The 20,820-nt window shown below is 46.3% G+C and overlaps 1 protein-coding gene across 1 annotated transcript in view; it reads left to right on the forward strand.

Moving 5' to 3' along the window:
- The first annotated feature begins 1,664 nt into the window (after positions 1 to 1,664).
- Positions 1,665 to 20,820, forward strand: part of PRRX2 (paired related homeobox 2) — a 68,763-nt gene continuing 49,607 nt past the window's right edge. The window contains exons 1-2 of the mRNA XM_039506900.1: positions 1,665 to 1,777; positions 3,114 to 3,475. Of these exons, the coding sequence (XP_039362834.1) occupies positions 3,232 to 3,475 (244 nt within the window). The 5' untranslated portion in view covers positions 1,665 to 1,777; positions 3,114 to 3,231. The remainder of the gene's footprint in view (positions 1,778 to 3,113; positions 3,476 to 20,820) is intronic.

The raw sequence follows: 20,820 nt of genomic DNA on the forward strand, positions 1-20,820 counted from the left end.
AGTGAACCGCGTTTGGAGCTGGGAGCCGGGTGTTTGAAGGCTCCTACCTTGATGATGCTGACGAGGTTATAGCTCAGTGGTTGAGCATTGGCCTGATAAACCCCAGGTTGTGAGTTCAATCCTTAAGGGGGCCGTTGAGGGTTCTGGGGCAACAATCTGTCTGGGGACTGGTCCTGCTTTCAGCAGAGGGTTAGAATAGATGACCTTCTGAGGGCCCCTCCAACCCTGATATTCTATGAAAATACAAGCTTTGAAAAGTACCAATGATCCTGTGAAGGGGGTTGGACTAGATGACCTCAGGAGGTTGCTTCCAAACCTGATATTCTATGATTAAGATACTCTCAGGGCAACCCTTGAGACTCAACCCTTTGTGCCTAAGGACAATGACTAGAACAGAAAGTCTTTTACTCTGAGCCTCAGTTCCCCCATCTTTAAAATGGGGGTGATAATCCTCACCTGCCTCCCAAGAGGATTGGTTTTGTGTGCAGAACTGCTTGAAATTTGAACAACATTTTGAAAATTCAATCAATACAAAATAGGCAGGGGAACATTTTGATGAAATTTCCCCCCCTCCATTTTTAGCCAGCTATAGAATTGGTCAAAATAGAATAAATTTCAAACTTCCCTAACTAAAAAAAAGCAGAAACATTTGAAAAAAAGGCACCATGTTTGTTTTCTTATCTGGCCTGCTCTGTTGGGAAGTATTAATTCATGAATCTTATTAAAGTACTTCAAAAATGTAGACTGCTGGAGAGTTTGCTGATGAGCCACTCTGGGCCCAGTTTCAGGCCTTCTTTATGGTTCCTGGTGGAAACCAGGCCAGATGTGATGGTTTCACATTGAGCTTTTGGATTAATTCAAACCTGACATGGAAGGGATGCTATCCATTCCATCCGGAAGCCACCCACCCCTGTTCCTCTGGTACTACCAGAAACACAATCCTTTCCCACACAACACACAAGGCTAAGGACAGAAATGGGTCCAACCCAAAATCTCAGCTCCAGTATCCGCAAACCTTGAGGACGTTTGAATCCAAATCTGAGCCGGGCGACTCTTCATAAGGACAGCATTCCTGGCTCCAGCTGCTGACTCCTCTAGGAAAACTGAAAAATGTTGTAAGCCGTACAAGCATTCTGTTTATACCAAGGATGGGCCAGCATTGTCCAAATTTAGATTTGATTTAGGCTCTGATTCAGGGACGAGGTCAATTCAGCATAAGGCTTTTAAGTTCAGATTTGGTGGTGATGCTATCTCACCAGCTGTTCTCATGAGATTTCACCAGCATCAGAACGACAAAACAGGCCCTTCCTGGATTTGGATAAAAACTGGAGCCAAAGGGCTCGGACCAAGAGATTAGATTCCAAACCATCTAAGAATCAAAGGAGGTCTGATTCAGGGGTTTAGCCTGGGCCTGTCTCTCATTTCTGCATCCTGTCTTGTTCTCAATTTATCCTTTAGTACTTTATAGACATTTATATGACAGCAAGGTCTTTACTCCTTCAGACTCCATCCACTCCTGCTCATTACCCATTTGAAGACATAATTTACTCTTTGTGACACTAGCACGTGGAGATGAGGATTAGGTCACAGAGGATATTAAATGAGCTAAATTATTTGCGGGAGTCAGATTATACAAGCCCAGAAGACCACACTCAACTCTCATCCATAGATCTGGACCCTGCAGCTCAGTTGAGGAGCTGATTGGTGACAGAGCATGATGGGAAACCTGTCATGCTTCGTCTCATGATTTACCTGTCCTTTGGTCAGAGACTCTCAGGTTGACAGCCCATCTCTAAATTCATGCAACAGCGTATTTTGAAAAAAGAAAAGTTTGGATTGGCTTCTTTATCGGCCCAAATAGCCTCACTCCAATTCAGAGGGATCCATGCTCTGATTTCAGGTACACCCATCTAAATCTGGAGTCTCTCTGCTGACTTCAGTGAAGTTACTCCCAGTTCACACCAGGGCTAAGAAGATCAGAATTGGCACCATTTAATACTAATGAACAAGGCTGGAGTCCTGTTTTGGAAGCTTAAAAAACAGCCTCTGAACCTCGCCATCCTTGCTCTTGTTTTAAAATAGGCATGTCTGTTACCGAAAAACAGAATGCACAAGTGAAACTTGCTACATATTTTAACTTGATTCAGTCAGCGAGCTCCCTAGCTGAGATATATTAGGACATGTTAAGAGTTCAGGAGTAGATTTTTATGAGCTAGGAGTTTGGATCGCCAATACAGGTCACATAGCTGTACACACATGTGCCTTCAAAAACAAGCTCACCCACGGCACTGAGGAAGAATCGCGATAGGCACAGATACATCAAAAGAAAGAAAAAAAGAATTAATCTCCCCTTGTGTTGTCCTGACTGCAGCCCCTCACCAGACACTAATAACAAGCCCCTGCCTCACTTTTCAAAGCTTGCTCCTTTCTTTCTTTTTTTTTTTTTTATTTTTTAGAGAGGAAAAACTCATTTTTCCTCTCTCAGTGGCTGCTTTTCATTAGGGAGGCTCCTTAGCAATCCCTAGGGAAGCAGCCTATGAGTTTTTAACTGTGGTGCAGGGCATAATTATCTCGTTAAGGCAGGAGAGCTGGGTTTTTCCCAAGAGAAGTGACCTTGATCTGAGGCTGAGGGAGGCAGTGGGGGGCTATGCAGAGATTTCGAGGAGGGTGTGTGTATGTTGTATATATGGAAGGGGGGGGGGGTTCCATTGATGTGCGTGTGAGCTTGATTTTATGAGGTCCCTTATGCCAAACCATGGGTCAGATCTTTCTCCGGTGGAATCTGTACATGTGAAAAAGCCCTTCCCTGTCGAAGCTCTGCTGAAAACATTCACTTACACTTGTTGATAGAAGCACTTAACTTTCTCAGGCACGGGGGGGGGGAATGCGTGCGGGGTAAGAGGGAAAGCGAAGTGGTTTCTCTCTCTCTCCTTTTTAAAAATCTCCGCAGCAGAAACGAGGGGGCAGACAAGTAGGGGGGGGAGGGCAGTGGGGGCTGTTCGCGTCAGTTTCGAAGAAGGGGCGTTGTGTGGACACGTTTCTCCGAACCACTCCAGCGCCAAGGGGAGAGGAAAGTTTTGGGTGTTTCTTTTTTTTTTCCTCCTCTCCCCCAGACGTCAGCACGAGGCGGACCGGCGCTCGGGCCGGGAGCGGGAGAGCGAGGGGCTGGCTGCCTGGGGCAGGCTGGCTGCCTGGCCGCTCGGGGCACGGGGGCGCGGGGCGGGCTGGGCCATGGACAGCGCGGCAGCCTTCGGCGCGGACAAGCAGTTCGGTCCCGGCCCCGGGCGGATCCCGGAGCCGCCTGACAACCCGCAGGGCAGGAAAAACTTCACTGTCAGCCACCTCCTGGACCTGGAGGAAGTGGCTGCCGGCATGAACGGGGGCAAGGAGCCCGGCGCGGAGCCGCGGGACGGCGCCAAGGGGCTGCAGGAGCCGTCGGGCGGCAGCAGCGGCAGCGAGGCGGCCCCCCAGGACAGTGAGTAGCTCCGGCCGGGGGGGGGAGTCGCGGCTGGGGCAGGGAGCGGAGCCCCCCAGAAATAGCCCGGGGGGCAGGGTCACGGCTGGGGCAGGGAGCGGAGCCCCCCGAAATAGCCCGGGGGGCAGGGTCACGGCTGGGGCAGGGAGCGGAGCCCCCCGAAATAGCCGGGGGAGCAGGGTCACGGCTGGGGCAGGGAGCGGAGCCCCCCGAAATAGCCTGGGGGGGGTGAAACCAGTATAAGGGGGGGCAGAATCTGAGCATCCCTTAGGGGCACAAGCTGAGCAGCAGCTGGGATGGGACACAACTGAGAAGGGAGGGGACAGGGCTACTTAGTGCCAGGGGGCACCCCTGGCATTGGTGGTTCTGAGCCCCAGCACCCCTGGCATTGGTGGTTCCGAGCCCCGGCACCCCTGGCAGTGGTGGTTCTGAGCTCCAGCACCCCAGGGCCTGGCGGTTCCGAGCCCCGGCACCTCTGGGCTTGCTGCATCAGTTATGAATGTCAAAATATTGCTTGAGCCCCGGCACCTCTTTCACTACAAATTAAGCACTACAATCCAGGGTATCAACAGTGACTGAACCAAGCTTCTGAGCACCTGATTTCATAGGGTCAGACCCTGAGTGTCAGCTGGGATGGGACGCAGGCCCCCAGCCCTGGTTTTAACTTATTTCTCCAGCTAATTTGAATCTTACGTGATTGGACTCAGCCAAGACATTTGTGCTGCGGGTGGGGATAAGAATGGGACACCCCCACCCTCCCCACACACACACCTAAATGGGTGGCCGGCGTCTCTATACTGATTGTGGATGGGACGGGGCCACTGGTTGCCCTTTACAAACTGTGACAGAAAGAGAGTTGTTGGTGGGCCACCGGCACCGAATAAAGGCCAGATCAAGCCTGGGTCCAGTGAGACGGGGCTGGTTGGAGCCCCAGGTCTGAGGGCTGGGAGAAGAGGGTGGAAGACAGAAAAGTGCCTGGGAGTGAGTGAGGGGCAGAGGAAGGGCATCATCAGCGGTCAGGGAGAGCTCTGTTGATGCACAGGGTTTGGGCAGCGTGATTTGCTGGTTCTATCTGGGAGTTCCATTAGCAGGCCCGTGGACAGACCTTGTGTTCTGAATACTCTGACTTTAAATGCACCAGCGCAGCAAAGGGACCATTCGATTGAAAGAAACTCATTCCACTCAGGCAGGAAATGCTACAGGCCAAATACTCCCCTGACCAAGATGTTCAAAAGTAACTAGGAATTTGGGGTGCCTCAGTTTTGGGGTCCCTAACTCAACGCATCTGAATGTCGCCCAATTTTCAGAGAGCAAGGGCTCAGCGTTTCTGACAGTCAGGCTGCTTTTAGGTGGCTTGAGCTGGATATCCAAAAATCACTAGTCACTCTTGAAAATCTGGACCATTATTTTATTTTCCAGAACAGATAATACCAAACAATTCTGGCCAGACCAAGTGGCTGTCTTTATTTAAAAAATAATTTAAACAAGCACATCTTTGATTTTTAAAGGGTTAGATTTTGCCCCTCTTCACTGAGATTAAGCAGTCCATTGCTCCGCAAGTCATAGCAATGAGATCCATTGGACCATTCACACAGCAGGGCACTGCTCAGTGTAGGCAGAGGGGCAGAATCCGGCCTCTGGTTTAAAATTAACTGAGCGCTGTGTGAGGTTTGCAAGCAAGCTTCTAAAGTCACGAAGGTAGAATAGTATAATGATATTTTGCTGGGTCTGCTGCAATAATATCACAGGTCCAAACCAAACAAAGCAAACTTCAAAGAGCCAGAAGTATTTTTTTAATGCCATAAACACTCAAGTTTGGTTCCTAGCTGTCCAATAACTTGGGTAACCAAAAAGGATCAATTATTTGATCTCTCTTTGGAAAATTCACAATAGGTCTCTACCCATCCTAAATTTATGGATCAAAAACTACTCCCCGCCCCTCTTTTTTTTTTTTTTTTTTTTAAGTAAGGAAAATAATTTGGCTTAGGTTTTTAATCCGAGCTTCAGTAGGCACTTTTTCCTCTCCGCCGAAGGCAAACTGAGACGTAGGCATCCCAGCTCCTTCTGAACTCATAAAGAAAATGAAAAGAGACCCCTTGAAGAAGTGGAGCAGAGCACTTGTAAACACCCGTAAGAAGCACACTCCAAAGAGCCGATGCACTAAAACGAAGGCAGAACGAGCATTTTTCTTGTTTTCAGTCTGGTAGCGGCGTCTTGTCGAGTGACTAGCATCTATCTGAATGCAACATAGAAGCCGCTTAATCCCATTCCTTATCATTAAAGTCTCCATGTACGGTCTCTTTTTCACAGCATCATTCTTGCCAGGAAGTTGGGCTAGCTATTGCATCTATAAAATGACTAATACGTTCGCCAGTCAATGCAAAAGTACTGGAAAGATTCTTGGGGGTTTGCAGGATATTGATGTTTTGTCCCCCCTAGAAAAAATATTAGTACTTTTTTTTAAAGTTCTTCCTACTGATTTCTAGCAAGTATTGAGAGAGAAACTGGAAAGCAAATCAGCTACAGTTCTGCACGGATCTCTCTGAAAAAGGAAAGACCAAACCACTCAGGTGTCTCTCTGTCTCTCTCTTATTTTTGTGGCTGGTCTTATCTGTTATTGTTACTGAATCAGAGAGGGGGAAAGACACTCTCTTTCAAAAGGAGCATATACACACACACACCATCTGCAACAGAAAACCTCCAGCACTTAAATTCACAAATCACAGAGAATGGACACACAACTTTTGAATATAGACTCCGATACTTCTTGATTTTGTATTGTGTTTAAGATACCAACATAATCGGTGCCTTATGAGTATGATAGATAGATAGATAGATAGATAGATAGATAGATAGATAGATAGATAGATGGATGCCAAAGGAAAGAAAATACAATGTAGAGAAAGAAAATAAAATGATTATGGGAAAGCCAACCAAGTCACTTTCCTTTGGAACACACATTACAAAACTTTTTCAAAGCACATTTTTTCTGATGAGTAGAGATTAAAATACTGTGTGAAGCTCCTTACGCAAAGAAACGTCGTCTGCTTTCCAGCAAAACCAAGTAGCAATCGCAAAGTTTCTAAGCAATGCAGTATGCGATTCTGGTTATAGTGAACCTCTGCAGAATGAAGGGGGGAAATACTATCAAATCACTTCCTGCAAGATTACTTTGCAGGAAAAAAATATTGATCAAATAATAATCCCATTTTTCCCACCAAATTACACTGGGTTTCATCAATAAAATATTTGATACATGAGAAAAAAAAATGATGTTGGGAAAATAAACACAATTTTAAAAGAAGCAAATTGCTAAATCACAACAAGTGGAACCCATCCATGTGGTGTTTCTATCCAGAATGGGTAGAACATTAGTCCTCGATGTCAGTATTCCCCCACTCTAAACAATGCCCAAGAGAAATGGCTTGAGAATTAAGGCTAAATCCCGAAAAACCCTTTTGGAAACAATTCTTATGGGAGTGGACGACAGTGGAACTACTCATGTGAGTAAGGGCTTGCTGAAGGGATCCCTTCATGATCATAATCTTAATCGCTACCCATGTGATGATAACATATAGTGCCCTCAATGGATTGCAGAACAAAAGGAAAAGGGATGCTGGGGAAAATACGTACATAGACAAACTTTGCTGTATTGCAACTCACATCCCTAAATAGGTATTTGACTGGAAGGCTGGAAAATGCCAGTTTTGTAAGGATTAATAGCTGCCTAGGCCCACCGAGCTAGTTTAAATGACACTAGCCATTTCTACCGATGAGACAGACGGCAACATTTTCACAAGTACCTACATGACTTAGGAGCCTTAAGTCCCATTAATTTTTCACTGAGACTTAGGTATCATGCAAAAAGAACAGGAGTATTTGTGGCACCTTAAAGACTAACAAATTTATTTTAGGTATCATGGTGACTTTTAAGAGGCTCTTAAACCACTTAGGCAAGTTTACACACACACACACACACACACAAATTCCCGGAAAAACAGATTCCTCATTCCACAGCTCAAGGCTGGGAGAACGCGGGCAATGTTATCAGTTTATCAGATAACGACATTCTCTACAGCTCATTAATTAAACCTTTCCACCATGGCACACTGAGCTCAGCAGCAGCGCATCTGATTCGAGCAGAGCACACCGGGTTTATTTTTTAAAACTATTATTACTTCCTCTTCCTTTTTTTTTTATGGGGGGGGTGGGGGAAATCAGCTTTTTTGATTTATAAACATGTTCACAGCAACTCTGTTGCTGTCAGCACGTTGCTCTGGAGGGTTCCTCTAGGAAGTACAGCACCGGCGAGCATCAAGGCTGATGTAACTGATTGCTAGAGAAAACAGAGGGCCCTTCAAAGCCTTTTCAAAGTCGCTGCACATAGGGAAGGGAATTACTGGAAAGTATTGGTCCCAGACCAGCACCAGGGGAGCTGCAAGTTAAAAGTGCCACTGTAGTGAACCATCCCATGCAGCAGATGGAGAGACCCCAAGCACCTCCACCTCACTCCATCCTGCACTTCTGTCCATCAGAGGCCTGCTGGTTCAACCAGCGTCCCCTCTGTAGTATAACATACCTGAGAGGTCAGAGGCAGGCTGCCATGCGAGGCCACTTCCAGGCATGCTCTTAACTGGGACTGATTGCAAAGCCGCCCATTTTATTTCGGACCCCATCGGTTCCTCATGGTCCTGCACGAAAGCGAGGGCCCAATCCTGCAGCCCTTACTTGGGCAAGATGACCTGACGCGTGCAAGTTGTCGTGTGCGACAGGGCTGCAGGATTAAGCCTTTCGATAGGAGGAAAAGTTATGTACATGTTAAAGGAACGAATATCTCCTCACTTCCAGCGGCCTCCTTTGCTGGTTTTTGCCCTGCCATGGAGTTCATTCTGGGTCTGTGTTGCACATAGGAAGCCTAGGAAAGCCGAGAGCAATAGACTTGTTTGATGGCCGCCACAGTCAGGCCTCCGTGATCCCATTCCTCGCCGACTTCTTTATACTATTCCCTGGGTCCTCAGCCTTTTAAACAGGGAGCCCGCTCCTAAGGCATCCAGACGCCTTTGTGAAGCTAGGCCAGAAGGAACCTTTGTGATTATCTAGCCTGACCTGCCATAAAACGCAGGCCGGAGAACTTCCCCAAAATAATTCCTAGAGCAGATCCTTTAGAAACACGCCCGGCCTGTTGTGATGCTCTGGGGCTTTATGGGAGAAAGAGATAAAAATGCGCCTCCATAGCTCCAAATAAAGATAAAATAATAGCAACAAATAAAAAATTAGCAGAGGAGTGGTTAGCAGGGACTGAGCTGAAGTCCTGCACTTAACAATCTCTCTGTCCCTTTCATGAAACTGCAGATTCATACGTCCTCAGCTGGCATAAATCAAACTAGCTCCATTGAGCTATGCTGAGTTACACCAGTTTGTTATTTGGCCCAGATTGTTCCTTTATTGCCAAGGAACCATTTCCTAGAGTCCTTACTCCAGTTTTGCTCACATCTTACTTAGGGAAACTGAAGTTTTACAGGAGCGGGAGCTCGCCGGAGTGGGAACAGAGGAAAGATCTTAGGAGATGACCCTTAAAAAAAAAAAGATTTACAAACAGAAGACAACATTGCAAAGAGGCAGCCACAAAAAAAGCCGTGTCTTGGTCCCCCTAAGTCAAACTTTGAGGTATGAATTAGGAGTATTAAAATAAATCAAGCACATGCAGAAATTAGAAGTTTGGGCCGCATCCTCAGCTGGGGTAATTTGGCCTGAATGGAGCTAGACAGATGGACACCAGCGAAGGGTTTGGATGCTTCATTTTTAATTCACGGTAAACTACAGCAAATAAATAATATCAGTGCTGAAATTTTCTCCCCACTGGACAGATAACATATAACCATATAACAGATAACCACTGCCACTGAAATAAACCTACATAGAAAAAGGGAATAATTAAACTTCCCTGCCATGTAGAATTATTTTATCCTTTCCAATTTTTAAAATGTTAAAAAAAAAATCTAAATCCCAAGTTTTTGTTTCTTAACGAGCATAAGACAATTTTTTAAAAAAAGCAAATAAATTTCCCCCTTGAATGTAAAATGTGTAATTCTTCTCCCGATCTGATTACAAGAAATGGACAGGGAGGGTTTGATTTCAGCAGCTATAAATCAGTCGCAGGCTCTCGCAGATTGAGAGCAGCACAGAAGGTTTTATTCGGATCCTGTGAGATGCCAGTGATTAGTTCCCACCCCAACGTCCACCGCACCGTCCTGTTTGCCTGGTGTATAACGTGGGTGGGTGTGGTGGGGGAGATAATGGGAAATTGCAAAGAGATATACAGAAATAAATCAGGATCTCTCAGAGGGCTTCGTTTCGGGAGACAGCGTAGGGGGATTCGGGTAAGACGGACTAGTTCCCCCCTGAGCTGAGGGGCATCTGTAATCAATTAGTGCCATGGAGGAGTGAGCTGGATTTCCAAGTTTAATGTTGCCCCTTTTTGTGACTTGCTTGGAAACTCTGCGGCTAATGAATCCATGTAATGTTACATTTCCTGTGTGCTCATATCAGAAAACGAAAGAGGACCAGAGAGTCGGAAAAGCCTTTTTAATCAACCGGCTAGTGCAGGACAGAAACAAAAGTCACTTTTCCAGTTGTCAACTGCCTTTGTTTCTTCTGACCAGGACCTCACCATTGAACCTAAGGGATCCCCTTAAGGGCTCATTAACATCTAAGTAAAGCTTATAACAGGAAAACTCTCTCCACTGATATGCTCAGACGTTCCCCATTAATGTGCGTGATAGGATGTTCATTCCGTGCAATTCTACGCGCCCCAGACACTTGCCAGAGCAGGAATGTAAAGGGTTAACCATGGATTTTACCCCTCCAGTCTGTCCCATCTTATCTCCAGGAGAGCCAAGAGCAGCATAAGGAACGTGTGGGTAGCGTAGAACGTAGAAATGCTTTGCAAAGAGAAAGCTAGAAAAACCAATCTGAGGTAGCGTGTACTCCCACCAATCCACCTCGCACCAGTGTCCGCACAGGAGGAAAGCAGAAGGATTTATCGACCACACAGGGACGGGAATGAAACTGTTGAACGGGGGAAAAGGGAAGATGAAGAACGATCGGCTCCTTTGAAAATCTCAGGCACGCTCTCTTAATCTTGGAAAGTCCTGGCTGGTTAACACAGGCCCCGTTTAGCCGCATCTGGCTTTCTGATGGGCTGGGGCTAAGAGCACTGCAATAGCTGGTACCTAGCACTTATTAATCAGAGGGCTGGTTGCTGTTGTTTTTCACAGCTTACAATTCATGGGGGAGGAGGGGGTGTTGGAATCTGGTGTTCACCAAAGTCCTGCTCCTCTCCAATTTTACAGGTGGGCTGATAGACCAAGGCAGGCAGTGGCCCAGGCCAGATTCAAACCCAGGGTAACCCTGGCTTCCAACCCTGCTGTTAGCACTAGATCATACATCCCTGTTTCCGTACTTGGGGCCAGAGGCTGCTATGAGAGCGATGCCGCATGCCTTTGGTAGCGGCCTGAGGGTGGCTATGGGGCTCAGATTTTGCAAGCCGCGGCAGCAGTCTGCAGCCTCAACATGTTGTTAACATTCGTAGGTCGCCCAAAGTGGGGTGGTGCGGAGAAGGGGATGAATAAAGGGGAAAGCAAAGAGACCAAAACTGTTGCCACCATAAAGTACTGGGGGAAATGAAGCTACAATAGACCCCTCCCATGCATAACTGGCACCCCATAGGTCCTTCCAATGGAGATGTGGAAATACAAGGAGCGTAGGACAGACAGAGGGAGCTGTATAAACACAGACAGCATAAGAATTGCCAGATCAGATCAGACCAGTGGCCCATCTACTCAGTGTCCTGTTCCCCACAGTGGCCAGTACAAGATACTTCCAAGGGAGGGGCAATAAACCCCAATGAGGGCAGTTCTGGGATAAACTGCCCATAAGGAAAGTTTCTTCCTAACTCTTACCCCTGGTTGGTTCACACCCTGCCTAGTGTAGCTGGGGCTGTTCTCATTATCCATGTAAAAGTCTAATCCTTTTTATAATCCTTCTGCGTTCTCAGGCCCAATGATACCTTGTGGCAATACGTTCCACAGGCTAACCAGGTTAAAAAAAAACACGTTACTTGGAATCGGGTTTGAATGTGTTGCCTTTCAGTTTCTTCATCTGTCCCTTGCTCATGTAAATCACAGGCGGGTGACTAGGAACACCTAATTATCTTCTCTGTACCTGTCATTACTCTGCAGACTTCCCTCGGGTCTCCTCTTCTTCATCCCCCCCAAACAGCCTCACTCTTTTCACTCTCTTGTCAGTTGGAAATCCCTCCGGGGCTCTGGTCCTTTTCTCTTTCTGCTATGTCCTTTTTGAGATGGGGTGGCCAGACCAGAACACAGTATTCCAGATGAGGCTGCGCCATTGATTTATGCAATGACATTGGAATATTTTCTGCATTATTTTGCATCCCATTCCTTGTTCAAGCTAACGTTTTGTTTGCTTTACGGATTGCTGTTGTGCCCGGAACAGAGATTTGCACAAAATGGCCCGCAGGTCTTTTCGCTGAATGGCTCCAGGCTGCAGTCCTGACTTCCATGCACTGTCTAGCCAAAGTCAGTGGGTGAAATCCTGGCCGTATTGAAGTCAGTGGCAAAACTTCTATTGACTTCACCAGGGCCAGGAGTTCACCCAGTGTTGACATAAGGGATACAGGATCACAGGGTCCAGATCCACATTCCTTGTTTGTGCAATGGATTCAATGGGCCCACAGTTTTATCACGTATACAACTGCTATTTTAGGGTCCTGACCGTTCCCCTGTAGTTAAAGGGTCTGCTGCTATTGATTTCTGCAAGATTAGGATCAGGGCCTTAAAGTTTCCATGTTATCACACAAGTTACTTGTAATATCGACCTTCCTATTTACTTACATGGCATTTCCACCTGAGCATTGGGAATGACAGGAATCGTCTAAGCACAAGCAGAATTTCAGCATCTCTTCCAAACCAAAGCAGCACTTCCAAAGGAATATTGCCTTAAAAAAAGAAGACAGGTGGGGTAGGAGGGGTTGTAAATTTTTGCTTTCTAATATTTGGCAGATTGTATTTGTAGCATTTGCTAGCCTAAAATTCTTTCCCAAATGCCAGACATTGAACCTTCCTAGTTAAGCACAAGTGGCTTGGGGAAGAGCCCAGCATTTTGTTTTGTTTTTATATACAGCACCTAGCACAGTGGGGTCCTGGGCCATGCCGGGGCTCCTGCCTGCTACCACTGTCCAAATAAATACCAGTAGTGCCCTAACAGTGCTTTGCAAATGGTAATTAAAACATGTAAGAGTCATACCCCACCCCGCCAAATTAACCAAAACCTGGCCCTGATTCAGCAAGGTTCTTAAGCAACTGCCTAACTTTAAGCACATGAATAGACTGACTTCAATTAAACTACTCACATGCTTAAACTTAAGCACGTGCTTAAGTGCCTTGTTGATTCAGGGCCATGAAGAGTAGCAGCAAACTCCACATCTGGGGCTAATGATGTGTGGGCCACAGACCACATGTAGGGGGAATGCCAATTTCCTCAATCCGCTCATAAACCTCATCCACCAATGTGGGTCTCTGTGTTGGGAGAGAAGCACATGCTGGCTGGGATCTGCAGAGCAAGGATTCCTCTCTCCCTAGCCTTCCCCTGTGCTGTATAGAACGGCACCCATGTGGATCTGAGAGATGGCAACGTTTGATCCAGAGGGACTCATTCTGATCTCTGCAACACTGGCGTCAATCTGGAGCAACGCCATTGACGTCGGCGGAGTTACTTCAGGTTTACACCTGATTTACAAAGAGCAGAATTTGGCCCTTAGTTTCCTGAACTGATATTATTGTCATAAAGTGTGTTTCCTAACTAATTCCCATTGCACGTACTTTAGCACCACATGTCCAAACTGCTAACTGGGGTCTGATCCTGCAAACGCTTACTGCCAGGCATAGTCCTTACTAGCACGAGTAGCCCTCTTGAAGTCAGCGAGTCTCCATGCAGGAGCAAGCATCATGCCCTGTAGGTGTCTGCAGGATTGGGCCCTAATGTTTTCTAATGTTGGACCACAGGTCTGGGATCAGGCCTCCTGGTTTCTATTGCTGGTTCTCCCACTGATTCACTCTGTGACCTTTGGCAAATAACGTCACCTCTCCCTACCTCAGTGTGTCTATCAGTAAAATGGGGATAAATGATATTTACGCATCTCGGGAAGGCGTTTGAGCTTCTCTGAGGAAAAGCAGCATGGAAGTGAAGTCTTTCAGCCATACCTGACTATTTAGGTAATTGGGTGATGGAAAAATTGGGAGCTAAAACTCACTAATCAGAAGCTGAACATAAAAGGGGGGAGGGGGAAATCATCCAACCATGTAAGTGTCAAGGCCCTTTAAACTGAGGATTGGCCTCTTGAGCCATGTCTGAACTCAGAATCCAAATACAGACCAGGTGAACCTACTAGCATGTCCTCCCTTTGCAACCAGTCTCACCCTCACTGCACATCTGGGATGCTTTCCCTTATGGAGAGGAGACAGTGTGATGACAGGAGAGGGTTCGCATGATAACCTTATCTTTTATTGTCATCCTAAACTGAAACAGGCACTCGACATGATGTCTCATTTCTTTTTATGGCCATCGCTCCTTCTGCTAGATGCAGTTTTGATGGCTGACGTCACAGACTGTGGCAACAAGTTTATTAACATTAAAAGTAAAATGAAATAATCTCCCTGAGCATTTCCATGGAGGACCTGAGGCCCAGAGTCCAACACCCTTGTGGCCCCTCCAGGACGTGAGGTCTCTGGAATGGGATCATTCAGTGGGTCCCAATGGTGGCAATGCCATTCTCACCATGTGTCCTGAACACGAACACATTGAACGAAGACCTGCATCATGTCTCCATGACAACTCTTTCGCCCCACCCCCTTATACATACAGAAAGGCCACAGCTGTGAGGAATCAGGGAGGCCCAATGCCCAGAATGGCTATGGTGATTTCCAGTACCCCGGGTTCTATTCCTCACTCTGCTACCCATCCCCTTTGTGATTTTGGGCAAGTAGCTTCCCCTCTCTGGGTCCTGTTTTCCTCCCATCCATAAAGAGATATTCCCTACCTTATCTGCTGCTGTGAGGATTAACAGCACTTTGAGATCCTTGCAGAGAGACACAAAGGGTTATTCCCTTGGCCAGCAGAAAGCCCTGTGCAGGCATTGCCCCTCTTCCTTGTTCTTGGAATATCAGGACTACACCTCCCACAGGTAGCACAGCAAATTCATCTTCATCCTTGGCCACACGCCCCCTTCATTCTCCAGCAATGGCATCCCAAAGCCACCACCATAGACGTTCATGTAATGACAATGTCTTCTCCTCCAAGTGGCTCTTGGCAAACAGCCATCACCATCTCTTGCTTCTCATCTGCATGGCCATCACCACTCCCCTCTTCACATGTAGCATTTGCTTTATGGGTAATTTGCTTTCTTCCTTGCTAGAACACAGGTACGGCTAGCCAGTTCAGTCTCCAACTACTACCAAAAGTATCCATCTATTTGTTGATGTTCAGCTGTGCACATGAATACACATTGTGCAGTACTTATTAAATGGGACATTTAACTAGATCAAAAATTACAATGCAAAATGACTGAATACAACAAAATCAAAGGAAGAAATGCCAAGTGAATTGGCAAGGAGCTCTTTTCTCTACCAGAGCGATGCAATAATCTCTCATATAAAACCTTACACAGAAACTTTTGAGGTCTTGAAAGCTTGTTCACCTCCTTTCATTAGACTAACAAATAACGTCTAACGCAAAACATCTGTTAACAACAGCCTTTAATGTTCTCAAGATGATAAAGCAGAAGGATAATTTTAGCCAGCAGGCCTTGACTGATGCCTTTTCAAACAGTACAGTTACTTTTGGTGTTTCTTGGGGATGGGGGGAAAATTGTGAACCTCAGAGTTGATTTGGTTGGTTTGTTTCTCACTGGCTAAAGCTACAAACCTCTAGGAATGATCTGTTTCATCAGGGTTCCTAGAGAAATTTCTGTAAGTTGAGGTATTCCATTGCAAGGGTTTGCTGCACCAAAGTTAAATGTGGTCACCCAGGAGAAACATTTGCCCTCTGCAGGATTTTCAAAGGCACCTGGAGGTCCCAGCTCCCAGGAAAAAAAAGAGACGATTCATACAGCATGGCTAGAGAAAGCCTTCTCAGATAGGACTAGTCCATGTGCAACCCCCAGTTCATGGGAGAGCCCAGTGGTTTACTAAGACTGTTTCATCCCCCTCATAGTCTTGGACACCAGAATGGATTGATTTCAAGCCAGGTCCTTCTTCATTTACTAAGTTTGTCATTATTATTATTATTTATATTACCATAGTGCTTTGGAGCAGTAGTCCTGGAGCAGGACCCCATTGTGCTAGTTCTGGCTTCTGCCCCAAATGATAAGAGTTAGACATCAGAATGGGAAAGTTTGCTCTTGTTGTATGTAAAGCAGCTGTAAATGAAGAAAGGAACAGAGACACACACAAGATGGCAGCTGGGACCAGTGATGCTAGAGTGATTTTTTAAATGTAAATTAGTGTGAATATAAACAACAACCAGGACAATAAGAGCAATAATATTTCGCATACCTATATGTAGACACAGTATATGGGGTCTTTAACCAGTCTAGATAAGTCTAAATAAACCTCTTCTAGAGCTAAGAGACCGATTAGGCCCCCTCATTGACACAACCCTGCTTCTGGGCAGGACTTAGCCTTTAAAGGAGAACGTCCTCTGTTACATTCAAGACACACACACACACACAGTTAAATAAAAACAGAAATACTCTTGCTGGGAAGTTGTAACCCAACAACATTATTTCTTAGAATTCACCGTGTTAACACCCAAAACAGAGAGACACAAAGCAGGCTGCTCCCTAAAAGAGAGTGACACAATTCACCCCACCTTACTGTAGGCTAGCTGTCTCTAGACTAATTGGGATCTCTTGCTTTCCTACAGAGCCCCCTAGCCCGCAAGTAGGAACGGCAACCCCCTTACAAATTAAAGTGACAACCTACAATTCCAACAGAGGTTTAAAATCCCATCTTCCATTTTGAATGCTTTTCTCCAAACAAGCCCATCTCCTGGTGCAGGAAAATAAATAATCTGAAACCAAAGAGAGAAGGTGGGGAGCAAGGAAAGAAAGCACAGACAAAGGGAAGAATAAGGAGATAAGTGGCGGAGCAGAAAGCATATCCTCTGCCTGAAATTAAAAAGGAAAGTAGAAGAAACAACACACTTTATTCCTTGGAGTTTTCTGGGTCAAGGGCATTTCAGGCCTTTCCCCTGTCCCAGCTGGAGAACCAAGAAGTGACACTGATGACAAACAGGAAGTGAAACCAACCAGTCTCAAGCAAAGTGCAAGTAGTAAACAGCAAAAAGGAGGCAAAATACAGTGATAGAGATGGTTGGAAAATTGGTGGGGGAGGAGGACCCCATGGAAAAATTATATGTTTCATCAAAAGACTGAAAATCCTTCAGGTTTTTGGTTTATTGACAAAAAGTTGAATTTTTCCCCCCACAGAAAGTAGACGCTTTTCATGAAAAAAAAATATTTTAGTCAAAAATTCAATTTTTCATCATAAAAGGTTAACAGTGGAAAGTTTTTGACTAGCTGTATACATTGGGTTTTTAAAACTCTTTTCAGATGTAGTGAGATGAAGGTGCTGCAAACAGCACAGATAAGAGGAAATAAGTTACAATTGGTCAAAAATGGTAGAGAGAAAATTTCAAAATAATGTTCACTTTGTGGAGTTTGAAAAGAAACAATTTATTTATTTGAAATTGGTCACAAAAATTTTGGTTCAGATCATTTCCCAGTTTTTTGGGGCTCAGCCCCCCCTTTCTTTTCCTTGCCCCCTTTTTCTCTTCTTTTCCCATTTTGCCACTGAACAAAATGGTGGGGGGGGATTAAAAACATTTGGGGGGGATTCACTGAAAATATTTTTCACTGAGCTTTCTCGTTTTGGGGAAAAAAGGCCATTTTTAATGGGGAAAAATGGAGAACATTTCAAGCAGTTCTAAAATATATAAATAGGGTTGGTTTTTATCCTGACAGTGCCCCTTTAATGAGGGGGTTACAGTGCCAGATGGTGAGTTGCATTCTGAGTTTGGGGATTCAATGGTTTTTTGTCAGATCTTTCCAGGCCTGCAGTTTCCCACGGCTCTCCACGGGCTGCTACATGAGTTTTTAAATGAATTATTAGTATTACTATTGACTAACCACAGAGGGCTTCATTTTAAGTTTCTATAGAGGCGGAGAGGACACGTGTATAACCTGGCTGGCTGTCTGTGGCTAGTTTTATAATCTTTGTCAGATGATGGAATGGTATTTTGGTGGACACATGGATGATGGATTAGCTCCCTCCATCCATCAAGGTCTGTCCCTTCAGAACCTGCCTTGGAAGTTCTGATGGAAAGGACATTGGATTGGGCAAGATTGAAGTTTTGTATTTATCATTTCCAGGGTCATTTCTACTTTCTATCTTGATTCGGCTAATTCAGTTTCTCTCTCTCCTGTTGACCCCTTCTCCTCTCAGTTCACCTCTTGCACAGGACAAGGCAAAGTGGGAAGGTGTCACGATTCATTCTCCCCAACCTGATTTCCAGAGTGCAGCTCTGTATCCCAATCATGTACAAATTCAGTGGCAAAATGGGAAAAGAAGAGAAAAAGGGGGCAAGGAAAAGAAAGGGGGGGCTGAGCCCCAAAAAACTAGGAAATGACATGCTGGTGTCAACCAAAGGCAAAGAACCACAAGCCCAGCAGTTCCACCTGCCCCTGAATTCTCCTACTGTGGGATCATAAAATCCAGGTTTCCTCTGAATGGGCCGACCCAAAACCTATAGGGTGATAAATCCCTAACCTCACCCCAGGATGACCCAGCCACCCACCAAAGGAATCACAGTCACTCCCAAAACAAGAGATGGTGCGAGCCCATCTAGGGCCAAATCCTTGCACAGAGCACACAGCCCGAGTAAAAGAGATGTGCACCTGGCGATGCACGTGTCACGGCTAAGGGGTGGAACTTACCAATGCTTCCATGCAAACATCATACACGGTTTCTATTTGATCCCGGCAAATATAAGGACAGATCTTGCCCCCATTTACACTCGGGCAAACTTTCTCTAGACCAGGGCAGTATTTGGCCCCCAAGGTTGAATAAAGGGGACATCCGACAGTTAGGAGAGCGGAGCAGAACGAGCTCAGGGGATAGAGGCTGCATATTCCAGACAGAAGCGGTGCTGGCCTCACTAACAAACATGGCACCTAGATGTACAGTGTGGGTGCATCAGACACATGCAAATTAGCAATTAAAACTGTATCGACCTTTGTTGCCCTTGCAGGTGATCTCTGCAGAGAGGCCCAGGAATAAACAGGTCAGGGAACCTGAGCTCCTATCTCAGTCCTAGGGAGGATTCCTCTAGGTCAGGCTTAAGATAGGAGGACGGGGTGGGGAAATCTGTCTGCATGCTGTAGAGAGGAAGGCTGGCCCCATGATTAAGGACTCAGGAGACCTGGGTTCAGCTCCTGGCTTTGCCACAGACACCATGTGTGACCCTTGGCAAGTGACTCCAGTCGCTAGAAAGTGCCTCGGCCAATCTGTGTTTGTATTCCTGCAGCCCTCCCTCCGCTCGGAGCACCTCCCAACACCCCCCTGAGCTAAGGAACTGCTATCCCCATTGTACAGATGGGGAACTGGGGCCCGGAGAAACAAAGGCCCAGATCACCAAAGGCATTTACGCGCCTAACTCCTATTGAAATCAGTGGAACTTAGGAATCTAAATATCTTTGAGGATCTGCGCCTAAGTGACTTCCCCAAGGTCACAGAGGAAATCTGCAATTGAGGCAGGGATTGAACAGCGATCTCTTGAGGGCCAGTTGTGTACCCTGTCTCCTAGACCGCCCTTTCTACTGCAGCTGCCCAATGGGGATAATAATGCTCCCATTCTCCTACGCTCAGTCTTGTCTATTTCAACTGTTAACTCTCCAGGGCGTGGATCGTCTCCTACCATGTGCCTGTACAGCACCTAGCACAGGGAGGCCCAGATCTTGAGTATGTCCATAATACAAATAAGTCATAATCATTATCTGCAGTCTGAGGCTGTCAGTCCAGGCCTTTTCAACAGCACTGCTGCCCCTAAAAAACAGACATGAATGAAAGTTTAGTTTTGATGTAGTGCTTGCGCTTTGTGAGGAAATGCAAACGGATAGCCACGCTGAGCTGTGACAGCTCAAACCCAACCGTGAGAGAATCTGGGGGCGAGTGGTGCCGCTGGAAAAATCTGCAAAAGCTGCCTCTACTGCCCTGCCACAGTGTGAGTTTTTCCGACCACAAAAAGCAGTTTGAGCAAGGTTAGGAGTCCATTCCCCATTGAGCCAATGGGGTTTGCCAGTGCACCTCCCGGAGAGAGTTAAAATCCCCATCTGGTTGCAACACTTGTACTTCATTAGCCAGTTATTACAGCTTTTTGTGCTGACACTGGGAAAAGAATACGATTCATCAGGCACCTTAAATCTTCCAGCCCCGTGGCACAGAGACTGTGTCTATAGCATACCGATCGCTGTAGCTGGCAGGGAAGGATTAAAGGCAGAATCCAAAGGAATCCTCAGTTGCAGAGGGCCCATTGCAGCAGTGCAGCCGTGAGCAATCAGTGGCAATGCACACAGCTGCCTGCTGCTGACACAGGCCCCAAATAGGAAGAGACAGACCCTGACCCAAAGGTGCCTCTCACGTGACTCCAACTTGAATGGCATCAGCAGCACATGCTGCCAACAGACTGTGTGTGTGTGTCAGGGGAAGAGGAAGATTATTGTGGGGAGAGGCCAATATTTGAGAGGTTCTGGTGCCGCTCCCTACTCTTGATTTAGCCCCAAAAGCTGGCGATGGAAGAGACCACGTTAATCTACAGGCTGTGGGTTTCCCCCAAGGAGAGACTATATCAGCGATGTGCATTATACTTATCAGCACAATAACAGTGTGAAAATGGACAGACTGCTGTATTGTAACTATAGAGTGTTCTCAGGGAGCCAGGCTTCTTTAGACTTGTAGGGTCCACCTAGTCAACTCTCCAGTCTCCAGCAGTAGCCAGCACTAGATGCTAAGAGGGAAAGTGTAAGAAACCGCACAGTGGGCTCTGTGTACGCGCATGGCGCTCCTTGCAGGACCAGGGCCTAAAAGGAGACAAGGTCGTTGCGTTAAAGAACTTCGGCCCCGATGCATCTACAAAGGTACTTCAGCGCCTGACTCCATTGAACTCGCTGGACGTTAGGCGCCTCAATATTTTTGAGGATCCAGGCCTTC

This window comes from Mauremys reevesii, linkage group 19, assembly GCF_016161935.1.
Source record: "Mauremys reevesii isolate NIE-2019 linkage group 19, ASM1616193v1, whole genome shotgun sequence".
In the NCBI taxonomy this organism is placed as follows: domain Eukaryota; kingdom Metazoa; phylum Chordata; order Testudines; family Geoemydidae; genus Mauremys; species Mauremys reevesii.